A 15352-nucleotide genomic window follows, 5' to 3' on the forward strand; every position below is an offset into this window, starting at 1 on the left:
ACACTTTTAAAGCTTGTACTCTATCCCTGACTAAGCAATCAGATTTATTTTCGTAATAAATTTTGTTCAAATGTTAACTGCTGAGTTCACCCTTTTGTTTGTTTTCTCTGCACGTAACAAATTGGGGGCTTGTCCAGGATACGAATATTTTGAGCCGTTTGACAACATTTTGACAGCCTTTTCAAAACTACTGTACACTGTGAACTCAGCGAAATTCAATCATGGCGGAATTCAAGCCAGACAAATTTATGGATGACCTTGATCAGGACGCATTTGATTCCCTCAAAAAAAGACAACCTCATCGCACCGGCCGATTTCCTTAAATTAGAAGTTAAAAGATCTATGCGCAAGAAGGAAATTCAGTTCAATATTGTCAAATATTTAGTCAGTGTAGGCAAATTGGAGGAATCCGTCTTGCATGATTATGAGCCTAAGTCTTCCTTTGAACTTAGAAAATTGGAATTGGAAATACAGGCAGATTTCGAGCTTAAAAAATTGGCATTAGAAAAAGAAAAAGTACAAATGCAGTTAGAAATGGAAGAAAGACAGAGAGAAAAAGAATTGCGATTAGAAGAACAGCGATTACAGGTAGAAATAAAACGTTTAGAGCTTGGACAGTCAGGAAAATTCTACCCTTCAGACAATTTGGACATCACTAAGCATTTCAGGTTAGTTCCCCCTTTCCAAGAAAAGGATGTTGATAAATATTTCCTTCATTTTGAGAAAATTGCTCAGAGTCTGAATTGGCCTAAGGAGTCCCGGTCTATGCTTTTGCAGAGTGCTTTGGTGGGTAAAGCCAGAGAAATTTATATTCAGTTGTCAGTAGAGCAGGCTTCAAATTATGATTCTGTGAAGGAATTAATTCTCAAGGGCTATGAGTTGGTGCCTGAAGCTTACCGTCAGAAATTTAGGGATTGCGAGAAGGCGAAGGATCAAACTTATGTTGAATTTGCTAGAATAAAAGAACAACTGTTTGATCGTTGGTGTTCTTCTGAAAAGGTCAGTCAGAATTATGAAAAATTACGACAACTTGTTTTGATTGAGGAATTTAAAAGGTGCATTCTGAGTGACATCAAGACATTTATCAATGAACAAAAGGCAGATACATTGGAGGTTGCTGCACGTTTGGCCGATGATTACTCATTGACCCACAAATCTTCATTTCTCAGCAAATCATCCCAGTCCTTTTGATACAGAAACAATGCAGGTAAATTTAGCTCCTCCTTTTCATCCAAGAATTTCTCAAAGGCGAGTAGGAAATCAAATGACAACAGTTCACAGAGTACCAGTAACACTCCCACATCATCAGATCCCAAGTCTCAATCTCCTTCTGACAAACAGTTCGGTACACTTTCTTGTAATTATTGTACGAAAGACGGCCATTTAATGTCAGATTGTTTCAAATTGAAAAGAAAACGTGAAGGTCAAAGTGGTCAAAGTGGATCTAAGTCCACCGGCTTTATTTCTTCATCAACTCAATTAGAGTCTAATAATGTGTGCAACACATTTTCTGAGGTTAAACCACTCTCATCCCCAATTAATGAGATCAAGGTCAATTCTTCTCAAGATAGCATTATGGGTATTTTCGAGCCATTTATTCATGATGGTTTTATAACACTTTCTAGTGATTTTTCTTCCGCTACCCCTGTCAAAATTTACTTTTAAGAGATACCGGGGCTTCCCAGTCTCTTTTGTTGGTAGATACCCTGCCCTTTTCTGAAAAGTCATTTTCAGGTTCTAAAGTTCTTATTCAGGGGGTAGATTGCAATGACTTTATTCCTGTTCCTCTCCATAATGTCTATTTGTCTTCGGACTTTGTTTCTAGATCTGTGACTTTAGGTATTAGGCCTTTTTTGCCTTCTGAAGGGATTCACCTTCTTCTTGGAAACGACCTTGCGTGGGACAAGGTCATTACTAATCCACTTGTGACTGATAATCCTAGTTTAGATCAGAATCCAGAGCCTATAGAGGAAGAAATTCCCGGCCTTTTTTCCCTTCATGTGCTATTACTCGAGCCATGTCAAAGAAAACTTCTGAGAATCAAAATACTCTCAAAAATAATGTCACAGATGTTGACTTAAATGACACCTTTCTCAGTCAGTTGTTTGACACGGATCATTCCGTTATCCCTCGTGGATTTGAAACTTCCAGTAAAACTTCTGCTGACCAAAGTCAAACATTTTCTAGATCAAATCTCATTGCAGAACAACACAAAGACCCGGATATTTTGTCTTTGTTTGACAGGGTAGATGATGAAGATAAAACTTCAGATAGCTCTTTTTCCTATTATACAAAATCTGGTATTCTCATGCGTAAATGGAGACCTCCAGATGTTTTGGTTGATGACGATTGGGCTATAAAACATCAAATTGTGGTTCCAAAGCCCTTTCGTGCTGAAATATTGCGCCTGGCCCATGAAACGCCCTGGGCTGGTCACTTAGGAGTAAGGAAAAGTTATCATAAAATTCTCAGTCACTTTTATTGGCCTAATCTCAGGCAGGATGTAGCACATTTCTGTAAAACTTGTCACACATGTCAAATCAATCAATCAATCAATCAATCAATCAATCTTTATTAACCCATGACTGGGCAATTGACATTGCAGCAGTGACAAACACAGTACATCAATCAAAAAACATGACAAACTAAAAAAGGTTAAAATACCAAACAGCACATCCAATAAGTAAAAATCACAGAGAGATAAAAGAAGTAAATGGTAGGAAAGCCAAATCAGACCATTCCAAAGGCCCCTTTACAGCCAATTCCTGCATTTCAAGAACCACTTAGTAGGATTCTAATAGACTGTGTTGGGCCCCTACCAAAAACAAGATCAGGAAATGAGTACATGCTGACAATAATGTGTACATCAACTCGGTTCCCCGAAGCCATACCACTGAGAAATATAAAGACAAAGACTATAGTGAAAGCTCTAGTCAAATTTTTCACTTTATTCGGCCTCCCTAAATGTGTCCAGTCCGATCAAGGCTCCAACTTTATGTCTGGTATTTTTCAACAAGTAATGGATCAGCTAGGCATTAAACAGTATAGGTCATCCGCCTATCATCCAGAAAGTCAGGGTGCTCTTGAGCGATTTCATCAAACTTTGAAAAATATGATTAGGACCTACTGTTTTGACACAGAGAAGCAGTGGGATGAAGGAATTCATTTTCTTCTCTTTGCTGTTAGAGAGTCAATTCAAGATCACAATCCTCTTGTTTTTCTGCAGAAATTTAAAGGCAAAAATCAGAGATTGCTAAGATGGAGTTTAATGTTACAGGAGTTTAATCTTGACATTAGACATATCAAAGGCAGAGACAATTTAATTGCAGACTGTCTCTCTCGTATTTAGAGCTTATTGTTGTTCACACTTTTAATATCACATCTGTAAAAGAATTTTTTTTTCTTTTTTGAAGAGGGGGTGTGTTATGTAGGTCATTTTCCCCCACACTCATCCTGACCTGAGTTCAATCAGTCTAGAACATTCTCATGACAAGGTCACTGCCCTTAATGACCTCACAACCTTGAATTCAATTAGTCATGTTTGGAATGTTCTGGAAATTTAGTTAGCTGTGTAAGAGAGATAATTTTAGAACAGTAATTAGCATGTCAATAAAAGTTCTAAATTGTTCTTACATGCCCTTATGTAAGCACATGGGTATAAAAGGGACTTGCACAGCTTCCAGTCAGACTTTTGGGGATCGTGTCTCTTGTGTGTTACTACAAGTGTTCGAAACTCCAGCAGTAGCCATTCTCAAGACTTTTCAAGACCTTCACTGCCAACGCTGGATTTATACTGTGGACTTTGTGCAACTTCAAGCCTGCAAGCCAAAGGACTGTTCATTCATCCGACAGACTGTTACAACTCTGAGACTGGAGCTTTGCCGTCCCAGCTGAGATAAGTAGTCTGTACACTTTTAAAGCTTGTACTCTATCCCTGACTTAGCAATTAGATTTATTTTCGTAATAAATTTTGTTTAAACGTTAACTGCTGAGTTCACCCTTTTGTTCGTTTTCTCTGCACGTAACAATATGTATTTCATGGCTGGCCAATACAGCCAGAGGTCTGATCTTTTTTCCCGATTTAGAACCATAACTTAGACATGCCTCATGTGTTTCAAATTTGGAACAACGACATAGACCTATGTGCCCATAGATCTCAACATATACACTCAAGTGATACTTCTTAATGACCACATTTCCCTGCCCCATCAAGAATAATACTCCTATTACAAGTGGGGACTATGTCATTGTCAATGACTTGGTTATTTGAAATCCAGCCGGAAACACTGTAGTGCTTATAATAGCCTGAAAACTAGCCGTATTTTCTACCCTGGGTTGGTAACTCTGCTGGTGGACAGAATTATCCCCGAGGTTATCGTTCGCCCAGTTAAAGCGATGAATTCGTTTCTTCGCTTCGATAAAGTTTGTATGTGCGATGTGTGATAGTGAGCATTCTGCGTAAGTGCTTCACGAACTCTACAACGTGTGGAGCGGTCTCAGTTAGAAAAATGTAACAACTTAGCCGGCTATTGAACCACTCTTTTATGGGAGTGGAGATTTAGCCGAGCGGTTCTCTCTGTGGCCTCTCTGGTAGGCGACTGATGCCGTATGTTATGGGTTCGAACCCGATTGAAAACTAGCCGTATATTTATTTGCAAAATGCGTATACCATACTTATTTAGCTGCTTTTAGGGGATCATTTAAAGGTTACAGTGTCTATATACACAATAGTTTGTTGATGATATGTGACAGGCAAGTCAAACTTGGAAACAGAGTAGATCTAGCTGCCTTGATGTCCTCAGTCAACAAGAAATGACTTTAAAATACAATAATTTTCTCTGTGCATTACAGAAATTACCTGTGAAGCTATTCCAGATGTTGGAGATCGCGGGAGTATTGAATATTCAAGAAATGATACTTCTTTCCGTGTAGGTGACACAGTAACTGTGAACTGTTCACAAGGGTATGACTCATTTGGTGACAAGATTCAAACTTGTACCTCAGATGGGATATGGAGAGATATCCCAAGACAGTGTATACGTAAGTATTTCCATGGTAAAGAATTCAGTTAATTCTGTAATTGTAAACTTGTTCCATTGGATATCACCATGCACCAGATTGGCAAAAATAGAGTTTTTAGATGAAGGTAGTATGCGACTTTATCTTTTACTCAAACTTATCACACTTAAACTTTTCTCTTTCAAAAATCAAAAATCACACTAAGGAGTCAAATTAAGAGAAAATTTAGTCACTTCAGGAATGAAATTGGTACTGAACATTGAGGGACTCTCTCTTGAATTCTAAAAGGCCACTATGCTGATGAAAAAAAAACAATTTCCACTTTGACATAAAAAATGGTGCAAACTACATTTATTTTTAGAGCTTTAAAAATGACTCTACACAAGCAGTAGAAGAGGAAAGTAAAAGTACAAATGTGACAGTCTGCATATCTGTGCCCCTGGGCTAATTCCGCTGTACAGCAGCTGTATTAAGATGTAATAATTTCAAAATCCTACAGGTAACATTGGAAGATTGTGTCACATACCAATATAGGAGCACATTTCATATGAGTAAGATAATTATAGAAAATTAATGATAAGGTTTATTATGTTGATATACAATGAATTTTGCAGTAAAATGTAGATATACAAGGTGCCATGTTTTATCACCAGAGCTTTTATCAGAATCAGTGAAATTACAAGCAGTAGATCATATTACTGACACAAACATACAACAGGAAAGGTGAAATTTACAGATTATAAATAGTTTGTATACTTGTACTTCTCAAGCAATATTCCATGGGAATCTGTGATGAACATGAATATTGGCACCCTTAGGTCTACATGTATCTCTGCTTGCATAGCAAGCTTGCATTGTGCAAAAGATGTTTATAGACCTATAATGAGAGTATAAAGTTTAGAACTTCTACATGTACTTACATTATAATAACTACTTTGTATGGCGAGAAAATGGTCGCCACCAAAGTCAGTTCTTTCTAATATCAGTAAGGGGGAAATTGAGATGCATGCAAGTTAGAAAACTAACAGTGGATCAAACAATATACCGAAACATACATGGATATGTATTTCCCCTTGATTACAGATGATACTCGGGGTGTTTGCCCACCGAATACTTGCCAACAACGGGGTGTGTGTCTCAGTCTAGTCAGTGGTGGCACTGAATGCATATGTCCTGAAGAAACAGATGGAAGTCAGTGTTCTTATGATAAAGAGTTGTGTCCTAGTTGTGACAATGGTGTCTGTTCAATCTCAAGGTGTATATGCGACCTTGGATACATTGGTGAGAAATCTATTGTGTATTTGAGTATTTTTATGATTTTCATGTATGTCTCTCTCTCTCTCTCACTCTCTCTCTTTTTCTCTCTCGCTCTCTTTACACACAGACACAGACACAGATGTGTGTGTGTATATATATATATATATATATATATATATATATATATATATATATATATATATATATATATGTATATAAATAAAGATTACTTCAAGTACAAAGTAATGAAATCTATTACTTAAGTTTCATGCATCTTGCAATCCTCAGATAGAGTGAAAGGATTTCTAGCTCGACACTCTTACATATATGATTGGGACGAACCATTCTATTTGTAGGTAGTGTTAAAATTCGACAAATAATATTTGTTTTGGTGACGACATTTTGAAACCAACTCAGAGCGTTTGTTTAACAGTGTAGATTTGTCAGCATTGATAATGTGCAGCTTTTCTGATATACAAAGATTACATCGCTTGTTCATGTTAGAGTAGCTCAATGCTTTATCAATGATTGACCATGAAATGTCAAAGTCTTGTCCCTTATTTCTTAAGTTCCATACATATTTTGTCGTTTTTGTCGTTTTCGTTTTTTCATTTTACAAATAGAATGGTTCGTCCCAATCATATATGTAAGAGTGTCGAGCTAGAAATCCTTTCACTCTATCTGAGGATTGCAAGATGCATGAAACTTAAGTAATAGATTTCATTACTTTGTACTTGAAGTAATCTGTTTATTTATAACGCTCTGCTTTTTGCATTGAGCACTGTAATTTCCCTCGAGGACATCTGTATACTTCGATATATATATATATATATATATATATATATATATATATATATATATATTTTTATATATATTTTATATATATATTTTATATATATATATATATATATATATATATATAATATCACACTTTGGAGTAGAGTCTAACAAAAAAGTTACATTGTACATAAAATCAGTGCTGATAGAAAAATGCTGTCTGACAAAATCTTTGAGTTTGTTTCAAAATGTCATCACCGTAACAAATGTATGTAAGTCATCATTATACCTGGCAATGATTTTAGATGTAAATATAAACCGGTAGTATAAATAAAAGGCAGGTAATATGCTTGAAAAGAAGGAGAAGTATGGAACTTTCTCTCAAATCTGCCTCAAGAAAAAGTTTACACCCTTTCATAATCCAGGATAAAGATCAGGGGTCAATGAACAATTTATCTCAACATTTGAATTTCTGAGGTTGAAATTCAAAATGGCCATTACATGTATATCTGGTCATATCTCTATGGGGAATACTACATTTTCAATTTCCACATGTAAAGACACCCATATATGTACCTTCGTTTGCTCTACTGCATCAACATCCGAAAAGTATGTGTAAAATTTTAGAGTTTGAATATCGTCCCCAAAGGACATTCTACAGTAATTTTGTCAGTAATGTTCCTTAAGCTTATTACCCATTACACTGTGCTTGTAATGTTTTCAAAATGAAATTAGTAAAAAGCTTTCTGGTCCAGGTGCAAGTTGTGATGTTGAAATCAATGAATGCCTGTCAAACCCTTGTAAGAACGGCGCAACATGTAAAGATGATAAGGATAGTTTTACCTGTGATTGTCCTCCTGGCTATGAAGGTTAGTTGTTGCTCATTCAATTTACAGTATACATTATACATTAACTAACATTATGTGATGGTTAATAGTTAATAGCCTTAGTTGAAAATACAAATATTGTGCACATATATTCAATTGTTGATAAATGAATTTTAGTCTGGACTTATTCTACCTTTTGACTATAAATGGAAAACACATCAATAGTTACGGTAAATAACGAGGCAGCAAAAGTATCTCAATCCATTTCCTCATTTAGTAACATTAATTTTGCTTCATATTAGCTACATATAGGTCTATTCAGTCTTCGTGCTGAACCTATTACAAATTTGGCCATACACTTATCTTTGCCATGAAAATAATTTACAACAACCTATCACATGTTGTGCAGCTCTAAACCAGAAAGACGCACATAATTTTTGATGGATGCTGTATATCTCCATACAAGTAACAATTGAAATACTCAACTTGGGAAAAGAATTGCCACAAATTCATAGACACTGAAAATTCAAAACGGCTTGCAATGTACATATATGCCTGTGACTTTTTAAAATAACTTCAATGGCACTTTTTGTTAGACACAAAATAGTCAACTTCTCATAAGTACTTTCTTCACACTTCCAAAAAAGTATGCATATAAAAGACAGATTTTTGAATTGCATTTCCTAAAAGTATCTGTAGTTTTCAGTTTTATGGGAGGTTACCACAATAAAGCATAGGGCAGCAGTACAATCACGCATTCAATACTTCAAAACAAGCTGGAAAAGTGATGTTTTCCGTTTTGAGTATTCAATTTTTCATGCACACTTAGTTGCGAGGCAGTAGTGTAAATGTGTAATAATGTTTCCATGGCATTTTTCTGATTTTTTTGTATTTCTTCAATTTTGTAGGAGAAACTTGCAGTGATGACATTGATGAATGCAGCGGTGACCCATGCCAGAATTCAGTAATTTGTCATGATGAAATAGCTAGGTATAGATGTCAGTGTAAGCCATCATACTCAGGAGATGATTGCTTACAGCGTAAGTGTAAGTCAATTGCTCTAGAAAAATTACCATCAGTATTGGTAAATTTGATTGGCAAATCAGAAGACACATACTTGTTTGCTTATGATCTCTCCGTTCATTCATAAATTATCCGTAAACTATTGATGATACATGTATGTCAATTTTTTTTCAAAAAATTGCATCATAGTGTCATAAATGCAGGCCATAATGATACTTTAAAAAGAAATGACGGTATTTTGCGTTGGTTAAGTATATGTAAGGTGTGGCTTTCATCACCTCCACTGTGAGAAAGTTAGCCAGTAAGTCTTTTCTAGGTAAAAAATCAAACACAGAGTTCCTTTGCCATGAAAAGTGAAAGTAGAAACCTGGTCTCACAGCTTAAAGTCAAAAGTGGGTGGTTTTCACTGATATGGCATAGAAGTTAGTTATTTACCATCTTGATAAGCTACAATAGTTATAGTTTCAGTGGTTTGTATGTATTCTTTTTAAATGTTTTTATCAAAATGATCGACTCATGAACAGAAACATTTCCCACTTGACCCATAATCTTGGTGCACAGTTTCTGAACAATAGTAAACACTTAAAGATGCATGGACTAGAAAATCACTTGCATGTACTAACTATTGATCAACATAGCTTGAAAGCATTTACTGGTACATGTATATAATAGAGTGCGAATCATGGATACGTTGCAATAGTCATGGAGTTGATTTGTAAATTATGATTGTCATTTAGCCTCATAACTGATATTTTGAAAGATAGAAATTTTTAGCAAAGTGACAGTATAACTTTTCTTCCCTTTTCTATCTCAGGCAATTCACTGGACTATGATTTAGTCTTCACTGGTGATGTTGCGGAGTATGTTGAAACAGATGATCTGCCAGGCTTGACTCAGTTCTCCATCTGTGTGTGGATCAAAACACGAGATACAACAAATGCAGGAACTATTTTCACATTGGGTACCTCCGCACAGCCTAATACTCTGGCATTGTATGATTGCAGAAATCTAAAGGTAAGTTGCTGTTCTGATGCAGGTATGCATGTGTATGGTATGTGCAGTGTGCCGGTGATCTGCGACCTACCCTACCTGCGATCTACTCTTCCACTCATGAATAATTAATTAGATTTATGCAAATATTGCTACTTATGCATGACAGCGACTTCTATTCAGACTACACTGCCTATTTCAAAGTGGAGTCTGGTAAATACGAAAATGTAATGGGAGAAAGGTGGTTTTTACGATCACTCAATCACAGAGAGGTTATGCTTACGGATGTGATGAATTTCTTGTCCATGTTTAGTCTGTTTAGTAACCTTTCCAATCTTAGAAAGGAGAAGAATTCTATTATTTTAGGCCGTGGCGCCTGTCAATAGACAGAATCCGGCTATTGACAGGCGCCTGTCAAAATAGACAAAAGTTGGCTTAGCTATATTGACACGCGGGAGGTTTTTCGTCAAAATTCAACATATTTAAGCCTAATAAACTGTCCAAGGCTTGTTAGAATGCTTGATAAAGCCTTTGTACACTCAATTATGGACAAAGTCGCTGCAATCTTGAGTAATTGTAGACTTTACCGTGTACGATATGTTACACCAACGCCGCGCCTGTCATAGCCAGGATGTGGCTTTTGACACGCGGGAGATTTTTCGCCAAAATACACCAAGTTTAAGCCTAATAAACTGTCCAATGTTTGTAAGAATGCTTGATAAAGCCTTTGTACACTCAATTATGAATAAAGTCGTAATTTTCAGTAATTGTAGAAGTTTACCGCGTACGATTGCACCTTGCAACGCCGCGCCTTGTCAATAATAGGCTATTGACATGCGGGACTCGCTGTTCAAATTTTAATGGATTTTTTTATCGAAACATATATAGATGGCAATGGGAGTATAGATGGCAATGGGAGTATAGATGGCAATGGGAGTATAGATGACCTGCATAAGAGACGACGTCAAAAGTTCAAAATTTCTGACCCAACACCCCCAAACGCCCACCTCCATTGAACCTTTGATGAATATCAATAATCAGAGGTTCGAATTCCCATTTAATCTTCACTGTGATAATTCCAATCATACTTAAAACATTACCAGGACGGAAAGTTGCAAATAACGACAATGTTCTAATGAAAAAAACATTTATTTCTGTTAATAAAGCTCATCAGTAAGAAAAGTCCCTGTAATATAAGCAGGTCAATATATGTCTTTCATGTCTTTCAGACAAATCGAACAAGAATATCGTTTTTGCAGGATGAAACTTTTTTGGGTTAAACCCCCCTCACCACAAAACCCTCCCCGCCCCAAACTTAAAGAATTCGGATTTTTATCTTTTGACGTGGTTTCGAAGGGAAGTGTTATAGTTACCAGGCTCAAGCTATACCTGCGAGCTACACTTCCCCGGCCCGGCGACCATTAACATTGGCTGCACTGAAGAGCTGTGACCCCGGGGCTGTGACACCTGTGACTACTATGTCGTGAGGTTTTTGGCATCGATAACCAACCCCTTATTATTGTTTTAGAATGGCTAAGTATTGACTGGAGTCTATAAATTGAAAGAAATCAGCAAAATGTATTTGGGAAGCGTAGATCGCAAGGGAAGTATAGATCGCAGAGGTATCGGCGAGGTAAACTTCCTGCGACCAACACTGCATGGCTTCCCCACGGCGATGGATGTGAATTTTATGTTGCAGGGTTTGTGGTATCGAAAATTATTTGATCCTGTGTAATTGTTTTCGAACGTTTAGTATTAAGTTTGAATTATCAATCGAACGAAACAATAAAATGCTTCTGGGAAGTGTTGATCGCAACGGGAAGAAGTATAGATCGCAGGGGAAGTATAGATCGCAGAATTACCTGCGAGCTATACTTCCTGCGATCAACACTGCCTGCCATGTGCTAGATTGTGCATGCCATTGCGGTGATCCCAACGAATAGTATGTTGCGATGTTTGTGGCATCGAGGTCAATCAACGATCTCGGATAATTGTTAAATCGAATATTTAAACTGAACGGTAATAATAAAATACGTTGGAGAAGCCTAGAGGTAAAGGGAAGTATAGATCGCAGAGTTACCTGCGAGCTATATACTTCCTGCGATCAACACTGGCTGTCGTTGTGGTGATGCTAGTGAATCGTATTTTGCGAGGCTTGTGACATCGATAATTGATCCCTGATAATTTTCTTGTATGATTTAATATTATATCTAATTTATCAATTGAATGGTAATAATAAAACACGTTGGAGAAGCGTACATAGCAGAGGGAAGTATAGATCGCAGAGATACCTGCGAGCTAAACTTCCTGACACTACAATGGATCCCGGATAATTGTTTTGGTATGACTTGATATTAAATCGAATTTATCAACTGAATAGTAATAATAAGATAGGTTGGAGAAGCATAGATAGCGGAGGGAAGTATAGATCGCAAGGGAGGTATAGATCGCAGAGCAGAGTCACCTGCGAGCTATATTTCCTGCCATCAACACTGGCTGCTATTGTGATGATGACAGTGAATCGTATTTTGCGAGGTTTGTGCCATCGACATCGATAATCGGTCCCGGATAATTGTTTTGGTGTGATTTAGTATTACATCGAATTTATCAACTGATTAGTAATAACAAAATACGTTTGAGAAGCCTACAGAGGTTAAGGGAAGTATAGATCGCTAGGGAAGTATAGATTGCAGAGTCAACTGCGAGCTATACTTCCTGCGATCAACACTGGCTGCCATGTGCATGCCATTGTGGTGATGCCAACGAATCGTGGAATCTATGTTGCGAGGCTAGCTCTGCATGGCAGGGCTGTGTGTTTATAACGGCGTTAAACGGCCTCTAGTCGAGGTGGGAGGCCGTATAACGCCGGTAACACACAGCCCTGCCATGCAAAGCTAGTTGCGAGGCTTGTTGCATAGGCAATCGATCCCGGATAATAGTGTTTAGGTCTGATTTAATATTACATCGTTATCAACTGAATAGTAATAATAAAATAGGTCGGAGAAGCATAGATAGCAAAGGGAAGTATAGATCGCAAGGGAAGGATGGATCGCAGAGTTACCTGCGAGCTATACTTCCTGCGATCAACACTGGCTGCTAATGTGGTGATGCTAGTATTTTGCGAGGTTTGTGCCATCGACATCGATCCCGGATAATTGTTTTAGTATGATTTAATATTAACTTGAGATTATAAATTGAACTGTAATAATATAGTACGTTTGAGAAGCGTAGGTGGCAGAGAGGAGTATAGATGGGGGGGGGGATCGCAAGGGAAGTATAGATCGCAGAGTTGACTGTACTCTCTGCGATCACTACCGGCTGCCATTGTGGTGATGCCAGTGAATCGTATCTTGCGAAGCTTGTGACATCGATAATCGGTCCTGGATAATTGTATTTTGTATGATTTAATATTACATCAAATTTATCAATTGAACGGTAATAATAAAATATATTTGAGAAGCGTAGCTCGCAGAGGGAAGTATAGATCCTAGTCACCTGCGTCTAAGATTATGATCATTGTCGCGCGATCAGACCGACACTGCCTTTAGATAGGCCGACTTCATTTATTAAAGTCAGATGTTGCGACATTCGCGGTACGTATCGAGGTGTGGCAGTTAGCTTGTGGCAATTCTTCTGTGAACCAGGACCGAAAGAACAGATATGCGTGCTGTAAAGTAATTTGTTGGAGTGGCGTAGAAGGGAAGTATTGATCGCAGGTATGTTTGACAGAAAACCATGCGATCTACCCAACTCTATCTTGTAGTAATTTGATCTATACTTGTAGGCCTACCGATTGGATGAATATTTTATTTATTTGATTTATTAAAGGATGGATGTGTCGATTATGCTTACATCTTCAACTTTGTCAGGACATTATTTATTCCATCATGAGTTTCTTATGCGGCAGTCAATGTCAACCCCCACCCTCCCCACCTCGGGACATAGTGGGGGATTTGGAAATTAATCTTATGAAATTTGTCAACTGCCCCACCCACTGGGGCAAGACAATCTGGAACATCCCCACCTAAAACGAGTAAATCCCCCACCCCAATGGGTGGGACATTCTTAAAGTCTGCACTTGTCCGTGAAAGTGAATAGGGGGATCAAAATGAGGCAATTGCCCCACCCCCTCGGGCATAGTTTCATGGCAAACACAGTCTAATCCCCCACATTTGTCCCGTATCGCCCGAGGTGGGGTACCTCGGGGATTACATTGACTGCCGCATTACGTTCACATCGCAAGTAATTACAACCATCTCATTCTCACCATGGCTAATTTCTTACACCAAATAGTAAACAATACACATGATAAAACATGAATATTAATAATGCCGAAATAATACACAATCAAACCATACCACATGTACGAAACATTAAAATACACTAATGAGAATTGTGGAGCAATCTTCCTCTATTTTACTCAGACATTAGTAGGCCTATAGAGTTTTTGACACAATGCAAGGAAGTGATGGCTAGATGAAATTTTTAAATATCCCATTTTGAAGGTTTGCAGTCCGAGTCGTCATAACAAAATTACTGACTGCAAACGGATTACAGCGAAAACGTTGATTAGCGAAAAGCACGCATTTGCCGAATTTGTAGTTTGCTCCCAATGACGCTCGCGCTCGCTGTAAGGATCTGAAGTACAAAATGAAAATGAAACATAAATCAGCTGAAGCCTCCACCGGGGGCCTCCATTACATCATGCAACGTAAACAGACCGAATGTACTGCTACATTGGTTGAAAATCTGCAATCGTGGAGCGTAGATCGCAAGGCAGCATAGCTCGCAAGTCAGCATAGATCGCAGTATATACCTGCGATCTATTCACCCATCTTTCACAGGCGCACAGGAAATTTGCATAAAACTGTACATTTTTGAATAAACCCAATTAATTATTCATGAGTGGAAGAGTAGATCGCAGGTAGGGTAGGTCGCAGATCACCTGAACTGAAAATCGTCATAACACAGTAAAACAGATAGAGTAGATTCTTTGTTGGAATATAAAATTCGGATGAAAAATACTTCATACCAACGCTATACATTGGTTGATTCTATACTGGTCCTACTTGCAAAAGAAATAAAGAATATTAGCATTATGAAATTAAGTGATAAAACCTAAACTGCCGGATGATTTGTGAGTCCTTCTTAAACTAGAAGAGGAGGGAGAGACTGCAGTGGAACTAGGGCATCACAGTACTAGTCTACTTGTACATGTAAATTAATTTGTGGTATGTGTACACATATTAACCTTTCAGGCCTGACTTTCTGATAACCAGTCTGAGCTACATCTACATGTATATAGGGGTTTACAATGTAGGTCATTATAATAGGGTAGACCACTGATTTTTAGCTCCCATATATGCATATGTATATATGCAAATGGGAGGTATTCTTATAAGGTGAAAAAATGTCGTCTGTATGTATGTATGTCCGTCCACGTCAAAAACTCTTAAACT

General features: G+C 37.6%; 1 protein-coding gene across 1 annotated transcript in view; it reads left to right on the forward strand.

Annotated features, from left to right (window-relative positions):
- Positions 1-15352, forward strand: part of LOC139140066 (fibropellin-1-like) — a 40464-nt gene that overhangs the window by 14817 nt on the left and 10295 nt on the right. Inside the window, exons 4-6 of the mRNA XM_070709074.1 lie at positions 7809-7922; positions 8789-8920; positions 9718-9917. Of these exons, the coding sequence (XP_070565175.1) occupies positions 7809-7922; positions 8789-8920; positions 9718-9917 (446 nt within the window). The remainder of the gene's footprint in view (positions 1-7808; positions 7923-8788; positions 8921-9717; positions 9918-15352) is intronic.

The sequence above is a fragment of the Ptychodera flava genome, chromosome 9, assembly GCF_041260155.1.
Source record: "Ptychodera flava strain L36383 chromosome 9, AS_Pfla_20210202, whole genome shotgun sequence".
NCBI classification, from domain to species: domain Eukaryota; kingdom Metazoa; phylum Hemichordata; class Enteropneusta; family Ptychoderidae; genus Ptychodera; species Ptychodera flava.